General features: G+C 39.6%; 1 protein-coding gene across 1 annotated transcript; it reads right to left on the minus strand.

The window, feature by feature from the left end:
- Positions 1–316: 316 nt before the first annotated feature.
- LOC307123489 (uncharacterized protein) lies at positions 317–6,414 on the minus strand. Its single transcript, XM_079812035.1, has 5 exons — positions 6,253–6,414; positions 5,762–5,995; positions 5,573–5,682; positions 2,712–2,815; positions 317–2,604 (listed from the first exon to the last, which is right to left on the minus strand). The coding sequence occupies exons 1-5, from the start codon at positions 6,344–6,346 to the stop codon at positions 2,457–2,459; spliced, it is 690 nt and encodes a 229-aa protein (XP_079668161.1). The 5' UTR covers positions 6,347–6,414; the 3' UTR covers positions 317–2,456.
- Positions 6,415–18,527: the final 12,113 nt, after the last annotated feature.

Raw genomic sequence — 18,527 nt, forward strand, 5'->3', positions numbered from 1 at the left:
ATCTTAAAAACTCTCTGCAGACTCATCACTGTGCTTGTGTATTGTACATTCACATGTTATCAGCTTCAAAATCCAACAAGAGGAATCTGTGACCACTCAAATGGACTCAAACAGCCTTAAACATGCCAAACTGGACCTTTGTGTTGATGATGCAGGAAACAGCAGCAAGTGCCCTGAATCTGATGTTTCTGTTCCTCTGATCACTTCAGTCTGATAAACCTGCTCTCTGCTGCGCCCTGCTGGACTGGAGCAAATATATCCATAGAGCAATAAAGCAGATGCACAAGGAAATATGGAAATAAAAACAAAATGCTGTGATAATAATAACTATTGACCATTTTATTTAAAGAGAAAGTTTCACATTCACACATTATCAGAATTGTTGTGATTACAGTGTTTCCATAAAATAATACAAGTGGGTAAAAAAAATACGTTAATCCACAGACCATATCCCAGCACAGCCATGTGTGGCCTAGATGGGTTTGACCTGGGCTGTCTAACTGGGGCACAGCCAGTTCATATGTAGGCTCCACATGGGTTTGACTTAGCCTAGATAAAATCAAGGGAAGAACTGGTAATGCTGTTTGTGGAGTTGTTTAATCCTCCTCTGCTGAGATCTTCAGATATTTAATGTCTTCTTTAATCTTCAGTTGATTTGATCTAAAGCTGTGGCTGAAGTCAGTTGTAGTTCTTGTGTTTCTCTGTCCTTCAGTGATTCTGCTCATTATCATCAGGTGTTCATCACTAATGCTCAATCATCACTGTAATGTAGTTTGTATGTTCAGGGAAGAAGGAGGCAGGAACTGGCGAACAATTAACACGTTTTTGATAAAATAAATCAACAAAATAAAATAACGGCGGCAGCTCCTCACGGACGACTGCCGTCTACGTACAAACACAAATATAAACAAACACAATTCAAATTCCAGGCCTGGTTCTCTCTCGTCTTGAACTGTCATTACTCCTCCGTGAGATGACCGGTGTGGTGCGCAGCTGGCGCTCATCATCACTCGCCACCGGCCCGCTCTCACAGTCCCTCGCCTCGCTGCTTGCCACAATCACTTTATTATCTCATTAACTCCAACACTGATTCAGGGTTACATTTAACAGTCTGTAGTGTGCACACTGAGCAGTGTTCATTTCATTTGGGCTTACCCATTTGGGGCCTTTACCGCTGTGTTGGCTGGGAAATGGTGACAGTTAAGGGGTTAAATGATAAACAGTCTTTAATATGTCAGAACACAGCAATAATATCAGTCTCAATGAAAAGTGAGAGCAGCTTTATTTAAAAAACAACTTAACACGAAATGGGCCTACATTTTTTTCACTACACTCTCAGAAAATAAAGTACATAATTGTACCTTTAGGGGTACAATGGCTTGTCACTGGGGCTGTACCCTTAAGGGTACATTTTGTACCTTTAAGTCAGGGGTAGGCAAGTTCTGTGGCAAGAAATTACTGTTGATGATTATTATTTATTAATGGTTTTAGTCAGTCACAAGTTCAGTTAAACATTTTTCTTCCTGACAATTTTTGTTTATGGCTTCTTTTGATTTGAACAGAGTATGTGTTTTGTTGACACTGTAACAAAAGCCAAGAGTCAAACAGCCCTACTAAACCAAACACTGATCACCATAATGGTGACCAAATATTTCCAATAAAACATCAACATCTAAACCTCTGTTAATTCTCAATAAGAGCTTCTATAGATGTCTTTCAGGGTTGGAGTCAAACTCTGCAGGACAGCGACTCACTAGGACTGAAATTGCTTGCAAATGGTTCATTGTAGGGGTAATTGCACCCTAAGGACCAATTGTGTACCTTTAAAGGTACAGTTATATGTTTTTTTTCCCCAAGGAACTAAATTGTACCTCCACTGTACCTTTTTTTCTGAGAGTGTAGGCTATATGAGCCACAAGAGAAATATTAAGAAAATACATAAAGACAGTTATACGTTATCAGCATATGTTGAAGTAGATTTATCTCTCGTTGCCTCTGAGAATATGCGTTGAAAGCTCATCAGATTTTACTTTCAGTTTCTGTAGTGAATCCACTGACTCGCCTTCATGATTTAAAAAAAAAAAAAAAAAAGATTCCAATATTGCGACATGGAATTTTTTTTCTCACCAATTGTCAAATTGACTCACGACAAACGATGCATGACAAAGCTGAAAATCGGCCCAAAATTGGACAAAAATCACACAGTGTATGCCCAGCTTTAGACGGTCCAGGTCAAACCCATCTGGGCTCCACATGACTGTGCTGGCTGGGATATTTTGTGCAAAAATATGAGAAACAAGATGTTGTCAGATTAAAGTGTAATAGCCAATTTGGAAACAGGAAATAAAAATATTAAAAAAGCATAAAATTATTTTGGTGACAATAGCTTTGAACCTTCAGCAGAAATTATGCAATTAAAATAATAAAGCAGAAAAAATATCAGCATCAAATCATTATTAACCATCATGAAGATTCTCACAAATCCATTTTTTCATTGCTGAGCATGGGATGTCATTCCAGTTGTTCAGAGCTTGTTTTGCAGGATTCAGTTCAATACAATCCTCCTTCCCCCCTGCGTCATTCGGCTCATTTCTTTTCCAAAACCTGAATAACATACAATCAGATTAAGTTCCTGATGAGCTCTGAAAGCCTTTACTCACTAGAACATGTGGTTAGTGTGTGTGGTTTTCTGTGAGTGTTTTATCACTTACCCTCGACTCAGTGTTGAATTATCCACCCATTTCATGTTGCCCTCGTTCTCAATGTCAGACAAACCAATCCACACAGACTCTTTGACTAAAGAAGATATGAACCTCTGTGTGTAAATATATAAAACATGAAAGAGTGGGAATCATCCTTACATTTGCGGTCTTTTTCTGGTATTAGTTGACTGTCAGAAGACAAGAACAGTTATATGAAAGATGTTTGTTATCATGCCTGGTTGGTTACCATTCACTATAGCAGTTTGCAGCGTCTTTATAGTCGTCTAAAATTCAATAGCCTGACTTGATAATCACCTTTGTTTTGCATGGTGCTTTGTAAAATGCAATGTATTTTTCAGTTTTGGGGTGGCTTTGCAGCGGTAAATGGGATATATCCATAGTTCATACAAGATTCGGTTATGAAATTATTAAAGGTCCCATGGCATGGCATTTTTCTATTATTTTATAATGTTTCCTGAAGTGTACTTATATTGTTAGTATGATTTTTACATTAATTTTTTTTCATAATTTAGAAATAAAAGGCATTTTTTCTATACTGTTATTACCCCTCTGGCTGAATGCCCTGTTTTAAGGGGCGTGTCTGCTGTGAGACTTCAGTAAAAACGCCCACTGTTGTGATTGGCTGACATCTTTGCATTTGAAATGAGTGTTAGATTATGTTGCGGAGGTGGCGTGGTTTAGCGAGGTGCACGCATGAGAGAGAGAGAGAGGCTGACTGTGCACTCGTGAACCATGGAGAGCTGGAGGAAGTTTTATTGTACTGAGTTGTTGTGAGCGCTGTGCTGTTAGCGTGAGCTTATTTGTATCTGAGAGTTCTGAATAAACAGTCCCAGTCACGTCGACTCTGTCTACCACCTTTTTCTACGAACTTTGTAACACATGTAATGTACCATTACAGACGTCAAGATGAACGATACGTCAAAGTGTGGATTATAGCATTATTTTATGATCTATTCCTATCACATGAAAGGCTGCAGTGATGAGCATTGAGTAGACAGACAGTCTGTTGATCATGTGAGAGCTTTTTGCAGCATAACAGTGTCATTCATTATAACGGCAGTTTGGGCAAGTGCGCATACACTCGCGACGTGTGATTGACAGATTGATTGCCACTTGCCTCCGGTAACCTGGACTAACCACAAGATAACCATGCAGATAAGTCCAATAATCATCTATGGATTAATGTATCTGTTGTCTGTGTGTGTTTATAAAGGGAATTTGGAAAAAAGATTGATAATGGTGTGAATATGTGTGTGTTATGTATGCTACTGAAGCGTTAACCTGACCCTCGTGTGCACCCAAGGGTAGGAAACAATAAACCAGGTGGATAATGGATCTGATCGCTCTCTGTAGTTTAATCACTTAAAAAATGGATTTGTTTCAGGCTACTAACAGAAACTATCGTTTTAGTCACTGGCTTGATTCACTGATGCATTATGCTTAGGGCATCAAGACCGCAATCATTAAACAATCTAGAAAGAAAGTCTGAGTGAACTTGAATGATTAGCTACACATCAGAAATCACTGATCACAGATCAGGCATTAATGAACACTGTTACTCTCTGTTTGTCGCGGTGCTGTTGAATACATATTGTAAAGTCTGTTTGTAAAGCCTGTGCTGACATCGCGACTGATAAACTGAATCAATTTTCTCCGAATGCTCTGGGAGGGCAAAGCAGAGGAAGGGGAGGTAACCTTTCCTGGTATGACGTAATAACAGGAAAATTCCAGATCGGCTCGTCTGAGCTCTCATTTTCTCAAAGGCAGAGCAGGACAGCCAGAACTCGGTTTACACCCATCAAGATTTCTAGCTACTTGGGATCCATGTAGAGGCTAGGGGAACTCATATCAATGTTGAAAAAGCTCATAAAATGAAATTTTCATGCCATGGGACCTTTAAGGGATAGTTTAAAGTTTAATAATTATGAAATTAGTTAATATATAAAGAGACTTAAAATAATAGTTCAAGTCACCTTTAAAGTAAAAAAAAAATGTATCTGTCTGATGTATAGAGTGAGTTAATTCCCAGCAGGCACAGGATGTAGACTCCAACGTCAGTCAGACGTTGGATTTTGGTTGAAAATGAAAATTGGTTTGACGTCTAAATCCAACGTTTGTTTGACATCAAGCTCCAACATTGCTGAATTTTGGTTGGAATAATACCAACAAGTTATTGAAGACACCTGATGATAACAATCAGAGTCTGAAGGACAGAGAAACAAGAACTACAACTGACTTCAGCCACAGCCTTAGATGAAATCAATTGAAGATAAAAGAAGACATTAAATCTCTGAAGATCTCAGCAGAGGAGGATTAAACAACTCCACAAACAGCATTACCAACAACTGAAGTCAGTTGTAGTTCTAGTGTTTCTCTTTCCTTCAGTGTTTCTGCTCATTATCATCAGGTGTCTTCAATAATCAAACAATCATCACTCAATGAATCACTTAAGTATCTTATTAACTCTAACACTGCTTCAGTGTTACTTTAACACCCTGCTGGTGGTTCCCATATGAACACCGAGCGGTGTTAATTCAACACCGGAGAATTTACTGTGCAGCAGCAGCAATAATCAACAGCAGCAGTTGCAGATCTATTCCGCCAAGACCAAAATACATTAACATATTTCATATCCATTACCAATGCGAAAAATCAGAGTTGTCATGATATAATTATTATTAAAGCATTGAAAAACATGAAAACATGAATCTTTGGTGTGACTGTTTCTTTTCATTACTTTGTGTATTTTGTGTAATGTTTGAATGTGTTTATTTATGACCAAATCTATTTCCGTATGTTCATTCACAATAGAATTGTCTTGAACTGTTTCTGTTTGCCACTGAACTCACCTGCTTCTCTTCAGTGTTGATAATGATCAGATCAGCTCCTCGATCCCTGCAGTACTGCCTGCTCTCAGACCAGCTCTTCAACTCGTTGGATATGGAAAACTTGCCATTTCCTTTAAAAAAACATAAACAGTTATATTTATTAATTGTGTTGTAAAGTGCAAATATACATATAAATCCATTTGTACTGACCTCGTTCATAAAACTTCCTTAGTTCAGTTTCTAACTCCAGTTTCTGTGTTAAATCAGTGTAATTGTCCTGTAAGCTGTTGATAGTGTGGTTGAACTCTTCAACTGTGTTCTTGTAACTCTTTAACAGGTCTCTCTCTGCTGTGATGGTGATGAGCTGCAGTATGATGAAGACCAGCAGAACAACACAAATGAGCCCGAGACACACTGTCATCAACACCAAACGCCTGCTTCCTCCTGACAAACACAGAAAACACACATGTATCAATTAACAATTCATATTATTAGATATAATATTTCAAATCAACCTGTTAAAATTACAAAGACAGTAAAATATGCAAACAAGAACATGCTGAGAAAGTAAATAAATAAATAAAAAATAATAAAAAATAATAATTCCATGAAATACACTTCATATAAAAGCAGAAATACAGTGTTCATAGAAAACCAAACTGAAATTGAGATTGTTTTCAGTTCCTAATCTTTCTGCTTACTTTTCTTTTCAGCTTGTCCTTCATCCTGACTGTGACTCTGTGTCTGAGGTCCACGCGTGTCCTTAACATTTTGATAAATCGTGTCTATCTCCATTATTCGACTTCACAGATGAGGGGTGTTTAGAAATATGAGTAGTTTCTACTCATAACGCGGCTAAAACTACAGAGGAAGTGATTTTCCCTGACAAACATGTTACAAAATCATGATTATGTGGTAACAGATGATGTAATCACGACTGGTGATTTAATCCTGACCATTTCTTTCTTCCCTGAAGCGTAAGGATCAGCATGCTTTATGCGAACGTAAACTTCAGAACAGATGAAAACCATAAAAGTTGTGATAACAGATCTGTGTCAGACAAAGAGCATCAAGCCCTTTAACAGGTCTCTCTCTGCTGTGATGGGGATGTTTGCTGAGCCTGTCCAAATACCGGTCTTGTCCCCTTGAGAGCATGTGTGCCCAACAGGAAGTAAGTGCACAAGACTGTTCCCTGTCTGAAAATGGCAAAGCGCAGGTTTGACTGTCGGGTAGAAGTCTGCTGCGAAGCTTGCGGGTTTACAGGCTTGGCAAAAGTGTGCATTGAGGGCGAGCACCCTTCTGAAACATAACATGATGAATGGGGCACCCTACGGTCTTTGGGACCGAAAGTGTGCGTGAAGTGTGTCATTTGGGACTTGACCTAATACCGCTTCAGAGAGGTCTTTTAGGCTAAATGTATCCCATCCTACATCACGTTCAGAATCTGACTTGACCCAACTTTGTGTCATGTCTAGGAGAACTTTCCAAAGTCAACTTTAAACTTTACAAATGTAAAACGTAAAATTGCACATTATTGGTGCAAAGACTGCAGAGATGTATTTTGTAAAATGTCTGCCCATGAAGCACTACAACCATGCAGTAGTTAAGTATGTCCCATTGTGTAAAAGTCTCAAAACACTTAGTCCTTTACACCCACTTGAACACTTTGGCCTAACTCCCAAAATATGCGGTCACGTGCAAAGACCTCAAGTCATCAACAGCACATATCTACTTCCTCCTGCCAAACTGGACTTTAATACTGCTACACATCTATTTGCCCTTCATGTCAGGAGTAGCATAAGCATTAAGGTCAATAGATAGAATGAGGAATCAGATCATATGGGAATCAGATTTTTGTCACGCAACTCGTGTTCGATGAAGACGAGGGCTATCCCTTACGAAAAATAACCATGGTTTTATTATAGTAAAAGTGTAGTAACCATGGTTTTTTGGCTAATTGATTACAGTAAATTCCCGGTTTTGAATTAACACCGCTCAGTGTTCATATGGGAACCGCCAGCAGGTGTTAAAGTAACACTGAAGCAGTGTTAGAGTCAATAAGATACTTAAGTGATTAATTGAGTGATGATTGTTTGATTATTGAAGACACCTGATGATAATGAGCAGAATCACTGAAAGAAAGAGAAACACAAGAACTACAACTGACTTTAGCCACAGCTTTAGATGAAATCAACTGAAGACATTAAATCTCTCTTATTACAAACCAGATTGACTTTATTTCTGACATCTACAGAAGCTCTTATTGAGAATTAACAGAGGTTTAGAGGTTGATGTTGTATTGAAAATCGTTGGTCACCATTATTGTGATCAGTGTTTCGTTTATTTGGGCAGTTTGACTCTTGGCTTTTGATGTCAGTTTGTGGTCTTTGTACCAGTGTTTACTCAAACACAAAATATGTTGTGAAAGAAGCCATAATCAACGATGCTCATATGAAATAACTTTCAACATCATAAAGGTGGCTGATAATTGAAACATAAAAAATAAAATTGTCAAATTGTTATTAGTAGATTTTCAACAGCAATCCTTTCTTGGCAGACATCAAATATTCAGAATTGTGTTATTTAAATACATTGTGAAGAAAAACACTTTATGCACACCCACACAAACATCAAGAATCAGCATATTAATCTCAATGACGGTGACATGCTTCATGCTGCAATGCATGCTGGGATATATAATCATCATATTATAACACTCATGACTCCCAACATGCATTGCAGCATGTCACCATTGTTGAGAATCATATGATGATTCTTGGTTTCTGTGTGCGCAAACATTTATCACCCTTAAATGTATCTAAAAAACAAAATTTAGGATGACTGATCTGTGACAGTGGAGCATTTATAGAGAAAATTTATTAAAACAACTTTTATTAATATTTCTATTATCCACATTTCTCAAAGATTAATTTGATCAGAAAAATAAATATCTTTATGATAACTATTTCACCTGATAATTTATGTTTATGAATTCCTTTGCAACAAAGTATGTTCCAGTAAACTCTGATACAAAGACCACAAATTGACAGAAAATGCCAAGTCAAACTGCCCAACTAAAATAAACACTGATCTACATAATGGTGACCAAACATTTCCCATAAAACATCAACCTCTAAACCTCTGTTAATTCTCAAAAAGAACTGTAGACAAATGACAGAAATAAAGTCAGTCTGGTTTATAATGTTGTTATGTAATGTCTTTTCAGTTGATTTCATCTTAAGCTGTGGCTGTAGTTGTGTTTCTCTTTCCTTCAGTGATTCTGCTCATTATCATCAGGTGTCTTCAATAATCAAACAATCATCACTCAATGAATCACTTAAGTATCTTAGGCTGCGTTCACACTGCAGGGCTTAATGCTCAATTCCGATTTTTTTGCAAGGCCGTTCACATTTCCAATTAAATGTGACCTTTTGTGATCTCCTGTGTGAACGTGAAATGACCCAGAAGTGACCCGCATGCGCAGAAGAGTACTCAACGGTCAACGACGTCACTTGTTGTTTACGGCCATTTCGCTGGAAATGTTTTCAAAAACCGCCCGGTTCCGATAAGAGCCCTCGAGTTTGGCCTGAATAGAGCTGTCCCCCCAAATATTAATTAACTCCGAAATCTCGCTTCCCTTCCACTGACTGGTCTCAGCATCGTCCGCCATAGTTGTTTATCTTTTCATTCCCGCCTACTTCAACGTACAATGATGACGTTTGTCGCGTATCAACGACGTGCGGGTCGGATACATGTGACCTGGCAGTTCAGACTGAAGACGCATTTCAAAAGATCGGATATGTATCGGATTTGGACCACATACCCAAGTGGCCTGGGTCGCATTTGAAAAGATCGGATCTGTGTCGTTTCAGCCTGCAGTGTGAACGCAGCCTTATTAACTCTAACACTGCTTCAGTGTTACTTTAACACCCTGCTGGTGGTTCCCATATGAACACCGAGCGGTGTTAATTCAACACCGGGGAATTTACTGTGTATAACCACAGTTGTACCACTAATACCATGGTTAAACTATGGTTAGAGTAGCAAAATCATGGTTAATTTGTGGTTACCATGTTTTAACTACAATAACCATGGTTTTTTGGTTTTATTTGTAGTAAAACCATGGTTAATTTCCGTAAGGGTACATATAAGTAAAAATTTGTATGCCCTTCCCTTGCTAACTTCCCTACATCTCGTTTACTAGGATGTACTGTAGTGATATAGTTAATTACTGCCCCCTACTGGGGAGTGAGGAATAAAATAAAGCGCATGTAATGACATCTCACCTGGCTTGTTTTAGCACTAAACATTGACAAATAGCCATTATAATGTGAGAGTGAGTAAAAGGGCACGCAAAATCACTCTGGACACTCTCTGTTTGAACTGTTACCGTCTGGTCGGCGCTACAGAGCACCGAGAACAAAAACATCCAGACATAGAAAAAGCTTCTTTCCTCAGGCCATCTACCTCTTGAACAGTTAAATGTTCACCTTGAGCAATAAATGTGTGCAATAAACAACTTCCGTCAGACTCTGCGTATATAGCACCTTAAAAATGTGTAAATTTGTATATTTAAAACACCTGTAGATCGTATAGCACCCGTATATACATATTATACACCCTACTGTGCAATAAATGTGTGCAATACTTTACCTCAGACATTTCACATATAGCACCTTATAACTTATATATAGTACCTATATTTATAAAACATCTGTACATATTCTATTCCATCCGAAGCGCTTCTGTCACATTGCATTTCCACCATTGTGTGTTTAACTTACATATTTTTATTTTTATTTTTATTTTTTTATGTTACTTGTCTCTTGTCTTGTCAATTTACATTGTGTACTGGAAGCTTCTGTAACCAAAACAAATTCCTTGTGTGTGTAAGCACACCTGGCAATAAAGCTCATTCTGATTCTGATTCTGATTCTGATTCTGATAACACAACATGTACATCGTAGCTTACGTTGCACGAGTGCCAACGACTGGAGGAACATTTTAAATGTGTTTAAGTGGAACACCCTGAGCCCTTGATTTATTATGAGCTGATTTATTATTTACAGTTGTTTTCCCTTATGAGTTAGTACAATACAATAGCCTATAACTGTGTAAAAAACAGTCAGCTTAAGGTATCTACTGTAATGCTGCGTTCACACCAAACGCGAATTGAGCGTCTGGCGCGAGTGATTTCAATGTTAAGTCAATGGAAAGGCGCGTTGACGCGCGTCTGGAGGTCCCGCGGAGCGGCGCGAAGCACGCGAATCCGCCTATGGCAAGCCAAAGTGTTCATATACGCTTGGACGGGCGTCTGATTGCACACTGACACGTCAAAAGCGTGCGATTTGACAGCAAAACGCGCGTCCTCGACGCGTGATTTACCATAAAAACGCGCGTTTTTAACGCGCACTTTGGGGTCACAGAAAACGCGCGTTTCCCACGCGTGTTTTTATATCAAAGCGCGCGTCCTTGCGTCGGAAACACAACAGAAATAAAGTAAATCTGCTTAGTAATGTGTGAAGCTGGTAATGCTGTTTGTGGAGTTGTTTAATCCTCCTCTGCTGAGATCTTCAGAGATTTAATGTCTTCTTTTATCTTCAGTTTATTTCATCTATGGCTGAAGTCAGTTGTAGTTCTTGTGTTTCTGCTAATCTATTTTCTCTGTTCTCTTCTCTCCTTCAGTGATTCTGCTTGTTAACAGGTTTATTGAAGCTGAGATGACTACATTTTTATTATACACAGATTTTGTGGCTCAGATAAGGTCCAGTTCTGGTTTATTTCTTTGCTCTTGGCTGACATGTGGCATTGCTCTGGCCTGCTTGTGGCCCAGATCTGGCAAACAGGAGTGGTCCACTCAAGGGCCGTCATTCAATGCAGCATGTGGGCCAGATCAGTATGCCACAAGTGCCAGATTTGGGCCGGATCTGGGCCGACACAATGTTGCTATGTGGGTTACTATGACAGCAAGTCCAGGATGTGCTTAGAAGAACCAAACAGTCCAAGATCATGCCAAATCGTCAACAATCAAATCCAGCTAACTGAGTTAGCGAGGTACGAAGAACGGGCCCCAGATGTATGAGGAAATATGGAATAAAAACAAAATGCTGTGATAATAATGACAATTGACCATTTTATTCAAAGAGAAAGTTTCACATTCACACATGCATCAGAAATTTTGTGATTACAGTGTTTCCATAAAGTGGGGAAAAAAATCAGTTAATCCACAGACCATATCCCAGCCAGCACAGCCATGTTTGGCCCAGATTGGTTTTTGCCTGGGCTGTCTAACTGGGGCACATCCAGTTTTGTCCTCAGTTTCTATGTAGGCTCCGCATTGGTTTGACTTCAGCCACAGCCTTGGATGAAATCAACTGAAGAACTGGTAATGCTGTTTGTGGAGTTGTTTAATCCTCCTCTGCTGAAATCTTCAGAGATTTAATGTCTTCTTTTATCTTCAGTTGATTTCATCTAAGACTGTGGCTGAAGTCAGTTGTGGTTCTTGTGTTTCTCTGTCCTTCAGTGATTCTATTAACATCAGGTGTTCATCACTAATGCTCAATCATCACTGTAACGTAGTTTGTATGTTCAGGGAAGAAGGAGGCAGGAACCGGCGAACAATCAACAAGTTTTTAATAAAATAAACCAACAAAATAAAATAACGGAACACTCTTCCGTGAGACGACCGGTGTGGTGCGCAGCTGGCGCTCATCATCACTCGCCACCGGCCCGCTCTCACAGTCCCTCGCCTCGCTGCTTGCCACAATCACTTTATTATCTCATTAACTCCAACACTGATTCAGGGTTACATTTAACAGTCTGTAGTGTTCACACTGAACAGTGTTCATTTCATCTGAGATAACCCATTTGGGGCCTACATTGCTGTGTTGGCTAGGAAACGGTGACAGTTAAAGTGTTAAATGATAAAAAGTCTTTAAAGGGGTGGTAAACCACGATTTCACTATTCTAACTTTAGCTAGCGTGTAATGTTGCTGCTTGAGCATAATCAACATCTGCAAAGTTGCAACGTTCAAAGTTTAAAGCAAAGGGAGACATTTGCTTTTAAAGAAATCGATTTCTAAGGACAACAGCAAACGGCCAGTAGGCGACTACACACATTCCTCCAGGGTTGGTGACATCACCAGCCGCAATATTTACATAAACCCCTCCTCCGAGAATATTAAATAAGGGGGGGGGGGGGGGGCATTTTGTATCGCTGCGCTGTTGTGGTTAGTAGGCTGGAGTGGTGTTGCTGCAAAACAGTTATTTTCATCCGGATTGCAGGTCTGGGGTACTTGCTTTGTTCAGCCTTTCTAGGGACGGGGGTGCGTTGCAGAGCGTTTAACATACAGCATGTTATATGCATGTGTGTATGAGACAGAGGGGAGCAGGTCGCAGGTCGCAGGTCGCAGATGCTGCCCAACATAAAGCACGAGACAGACAGGGGTCGGAGGAGAAGACTGGAAAATGTGACATAATGGACAATATTCATCTGTATTTGCAATTCATGGCTCGCGGCTCCCGCTGCACATTTCACGGAGGAAACCTTCCACAATCTTCGCAAGTTCAATGCAGGATTTGCACAACGTCAGCTGCGCAAGACAAACACTGCCAGTGCGTGGATGCAAGACGCGCGCGGGGCTCCCGCTGCACATTTCACGGAGGAATTAGCTTCCACAATCTTCGCGAGTTCAATACAGGATTCGCACAACGGCTTGTCCTGAAAGCTGGATTTACAAAAAGAAGCTGTTTACGGGCCACAACCTGTAAGTCTGATTTATTTTTCATCGATGTGTTTTCCTGTAATAGGTTAATTGTACGTTGTAGCAAGGAAGTAAACAGATGACAACACTGTTCTGCAAACCAGTCTGTTAAATGCTCATTCATACTTAACTTTATCCGACGAACACCGTTACAAACACCTAACGTTAAAGGTCCCATGGCATGAAATTTTCATTTTATGAGGTATTTCAACGTTAATATGAGTTCCCCTAGCCTGAATAATGTCCCCAAGTGGATAGAAATGTTGATCGGTGTAAAACCGAGTTCTGGGTGTCTCTCTCTGCCTTTGAGAAAATGACAGGCCAGACGAGCCAATCCTGAAGTCTCCTGGTTTGACGTCCAAGCAGGAACGGTTACCTCCCTTTCCTCCACCCAGAGAATCTGGCACGCCCATGCAAACGCTCGAGAGATCATGGGTTGTGAACGAGTGAATGCTGGCATTTTCTCAGTGTTTGGATGTACAAATGAAAACAGAAGTCTTTTTTCAGTTCCTTCTGATCTGTGATCAGTGATTTCTGATGTGTAGCTAATTATTTATTATTCGTGCACACACTGCGGCTTCTCTCTCTCCCGACAGAACGGTGTTTTCGTGTTTTCTATCTTGTGAGTCAGTGTTTTTGTACGTCCTCGTCGAGTCTATCTGTTCTTAAATGTGCATACAGTCGGGAGTTTCTGCTCAACATAGGCAGAGCCACATCTATAGAGATAAACCTCACGCACGCCGAAGCTCGGCCTTCAACATCCCCGACCCCCAGTACTGCATCTGGCCCACAGCGGAGGCACCAAACGCGGCGTGAGATTAAGCAGAAGGGGGGTAAGCGTGAGGGTATCCGGCTAGGCTATCCAGCTTTCCCCACAATAAACTGGATTACATTCTATTACTGCTGTTGTGTCTTTGTTTGCGCTGTGTACTCAATGCGCGTCACTGGCGCTTTTCATATGATTGGAACATATCTAGAAATAATGCTTTAATCAATACTTACTAACTCGTTCATCTCGCTGTAATGGTACATTGCATGTGTTACAAAGTTGGTAGAATAATGATGAAGACGGACTCGGCGTGACTGGGACTCGTGTTTATTCAGAACTCTCAGATACAAACACAATAAACTCTCGCTGACTGACAGCGCTCTCATAACTCAGTAGTTACTATAAATAACTTTGTTAGCAATCGCTCCGTCTCCGTGATGTCCGGTTCGCGAACGAATCATTCTTTTGAATCGGTTCTTTTTAGTGAACCGAACCAGTTCACCAAATCGGACTGAATCGTTCTAAACGGTTCGCGTCTCGAGTCAGCGCTGATCCATAATTTACTAAAGTTACTAACTTTCTGACATGAGTGACAGCCCCTCCGACTAGAAATAAACTAATAACCTGAAGTATATTCTAGTAACTACAACAGTTCACCCTGAACTGAGACATGCTGAGAGAACTGATGAGAAGTGAACCCAGGTCCGTCTCTCTGGCAGCAGCTCGTGCCTGCTCGTGCCTCGTAGACCTCGTTAAACCACGCCCCCTCCGCTCATTTAAAATGCAAAGATGTCAGCCAATCACAACAGTGGGCGTTTTTACTGAAGTCTCACAGCAGACACGCCTCTTGAAACAGGGCATTCAGCCACAGGGCAAACAGCAGTATAGAAAAAATGCCTTTTATTTCTAAATTATGACATTTTATGATGTAAAAATCATACTAACAATATAAGTACACCTCAGGAAACACTATAAAATAATAGAAAAATGCCATGCCATGGGACCTTTAAAATCTCAACAGCGAACTTGGCATTAGTGTAAATTATTCTTTGATTAGAGCTTTTATGTATTGTTTATCTACAGGCATGCTAAACATGGTTCTGTGTGTGATTTGGCTACTAGCAAAGCCAATGTTTAGTGTTCGTTTTGGGTTAATAGTTCTTGCGACAGATATTTGGCTATAATCCTTCTAAAAATACAAAAGTAACAGTGCCATTCAGTAGCGATCACTATAGATCCGCTCAAATTGGTATGGTTTTATTGATGCCATTGTCACTGACCAAAGCACAGTCTACTGGTAAAGGTAAGGGGCGTGACATTTCCTACAAACGTGCACTGCGGTTAGCGAATCACAACACACTGGGCCAGCTAACCAATCTGAGCCCATCGCGTATTTTTGAGGGACTGGCTTCATAGAACCCGGAAAGCATCAGACCGTTTTACAAGGAGGGACAGAGCAGTGTAGAATAAAGGTCAAATATATGAACAATAATGCAATTTTTTTTAAAACGAAGCATGAACACATGTTACAGTGCACCCCACAAACACACAGTAAATTCCCCGGTGTTGAATTAACACCGCTCGGTGTTCATCTGGGAACCACCCGCAGGGTGTTAAAGTAACACTGAAGCAGTGTTAGAGTTAATAAGATACTTAAGTGATTAATTGAGTGATGATTGTTTGATTATTGAAGACACCTGATGATAATGAGCAGAATCACTGAAGGACAGAGAAACACAAGAACTACAACTGACTTCAGCCACAGCTTTAGATGAAATCAACTGAAGACATTAAATCTCTCTTATTACAAACCAGACTGACTTCATTTCTGACATCTACAGAAGTTCTTATTGAGAATTAACAGAGGTTTAGAGGTTGATGCTTTATTGAAAATATTTGTATTGTCAAAATATTGTCACCATTATGGTGATCAGTGTTTCCTTCAGTTGGGCAGTTTGACTCTTAGCTTTTGCTGTCAGTTTGTGATTTTTGTAACAGTGCTTGCTCAAACACAAACATATAATTTGTTGTGAAAGAAGCCATAAACAAAGATGGTCATATGATATATCTTTCAACATCATAGAGATGACAGATAATTGACACATAAAAAATTTAATTGTCAAATAGTTATTAGTAGATTTTTACCAGCAATCATTTCTTGCCAGATATCAAATATTCTGAATTGTGTTATTTAAATACATTGTGAAGAACAACACTTTAGGCACACCCACACAAACATCAATAATCTGCATATTAATCTCAATGACGGTGACATGCTTCATGCTGCAATGCATGCTGGGATACATAATCATCATAGTGTAACTCTCATGACTCCCAGCATGCATTGCAGCATGTCACCATTGTTGAGATTCATATGATGATTCTTGATGTCTGTGTGCGCAAACAATTTTCCCCCCCTAAATGTATCTAAAAATCAAAATTTAGGATGACTGATCTGTGGCAGTAAAGCATTTATGGTGAAGTTATTATCCACTTTTCTCAAAGATTAGTTTGGTCCAAAAAAAAAAAAATCTTTTTGATGATAACTATTTCACCTGATAATTTATGTTTATGGATTCCTTTGCTATGTGTTCCAGTAAACTCTGTTACTAAGACCACAAACTGACATACAATGGCAAGTCAAACTGCCCAACTAAAATAAACAATGATCTCCATAAATTTCCCATAAAACATCAACCTCTAAACCTCTGTTAATTCTCAAAAAGAACTGTAGACAAATGACAGAAATAAAGTCAGTCTGTTTTATAATAAGAGAGATTTAATGTCTTTTCAGTTGATGTCATCTTAAACTGTGGCTGTAGTTTTGTTTCTCTGTCCTTCAGTGATTCTGCTTATTATCATCAGGTGTCTTCAATAATCAAACAATCATCACTCAATTAATCACTTAAGTATCTTATTAACTCTAACACTGCTTCAGTGTTACTTTAACACCCTGCTGGTGGTTCCCATATGAACACCGAGCGGTGTTAATTCAACACTGGGGAATTTACTGTGCACAATCAAGCCTTCAAAAGAATGTGTTTTACCACCCCTTTAATATGTCAGAACACTGCAATAATATCAGTCTCAATGAATAGTAAGAGCAGCTTTATTTAAAAAACAACTTGTTTAACACGAAATGGGCCTACTTGTCTTCTATTTTTTTTTCACTAGGTTATATGGGCCACAAGAGAAATATTAAGAAAATACATTAACACAGTTATACGTTATCAGCATATGTTGAAGTAGATTTATCTCTCGTTGTCTCTGAGAATATGCGTTGAAAGCTCGTCAGATTTTACTTTCAGTTTCTGTAGTGAATCCACTGACTCGCCTTCATGATTTAAAGGTCCCATGGCATGAAATTTTCATTATATGAGGTTTTTCAACATTAATATGAGTTCCCCTAGCCTGAATATTGTCCCCAAATGGCTAGAAATTTTGATTGGTGTAAAACCGAGCTCTGGCTGTCTTTCTCTGCCTTTGAGAAAATGACAACTCAGACGAGCTGATCTTGAATTCTCCTGTTATGACGTCATAACAGGAACGGTTACCTCCCTTTCCTTCGCCCAGAGAATTTGGCACGCCCATGTGAGCGCTATATTTGTCCTGGAGAGATCATGGCTTGTGAACGAGTGAATGCTGGCAGTTTCAGAAGTCTTTTCTCAGTTCCTTCTGATCTGTGATCAGTGATTTCTGATTTGTAGCTAATTATTCAAGTTCACACAGAACTTTATTTGAGCAAAAGCTGCGGCTTCTCTCTCCTGACAGAACGGTGTTTTCTATCTTGTGAGTCAGTGTTTTTGTACGTCCTCGTCGCGTGAGTTGTGAGTTTCTGATCAACATCGGCAGAGCAACATTTTTAGAGATAAACCTCATGCACGCCGAAGCTCGGGCTGCACTGGCCGGTGCCTTCAACATCCCCGACCCCCAGTACTGCATCTGGCCCACAGCGGAGGCGCCTTATGCGTCACGAGATTAAGCAGAAGGGGGGTAAGCGTGAGGGTATCCGGCTAGGCTAGCCAGCTATTCCCACAATAAACTGGATTACATTCGATTACTGCTGTTGTGTCTTTGTTTGCGCTGTGTACTCAATGCGCGTCACTGACGCTTTTCATATGATAGGAAAATATCTAAAAATAATGCTATAATCAACACTTACTTCGTAACTCGTTCATCTTAACAGCTGTAATGGTACATTACATGTTACAAAGGTGGCAGAATAAGGATAAAGACGGACTCGGCGCGACTGGGACTCGTGTTTATTCAGAAATCTCAGATACAAACACAATAAACTCGCGCTGACAGTTAATGAGATATTTAAGTGATTAATTGAGTGATTCAGCTCAATTGATGAATATGTCAAAACATAATCAAAACCACCTGCTCATCTTTTACTCTTTGCTTGACTGGCTGTTAAACCAACCAAAACATAATCTAATGT

Source organism: Gobio gobio, assembly GCF_949357685.1.
Source record: "Gobio gobio genome assembly, chromosome: 3".
Classification (NCBI taxonomy): Eukaryota; Metazoa; Chordata; class Actinopteri; order Cypriniformes; family Gobionidae; genus Gobio; species Gobio gobio.

What these genes read in the sequence shown, in the direction of transcription:
- LOC307123489 (XM_079812035.1), bottom strand. Translation starts at nt 6,346, where the DNA reads ATGGAGATAGACACGATTTATCAAAATGTTAAGGACACGCGTGGACCT. An exon ending in AAGGAAGTTTTATGAACGAG is followed by an intron (nt 5,683 to 5,761) that starts GTCAGTACAAAT and finishes GTTTTTTTAAAG; the next exon opens with GAAATGGCAAGTTTTCCATA. An exon ending in TCAACACTGAAGAGAAGCAG is followed by an intron (nt 2,816 to 5,572) that starts GTGAGTTCAGTG and finishes ATTTACACACAG; the next exon opens with AGGTTCATATCTTCTTTAGT.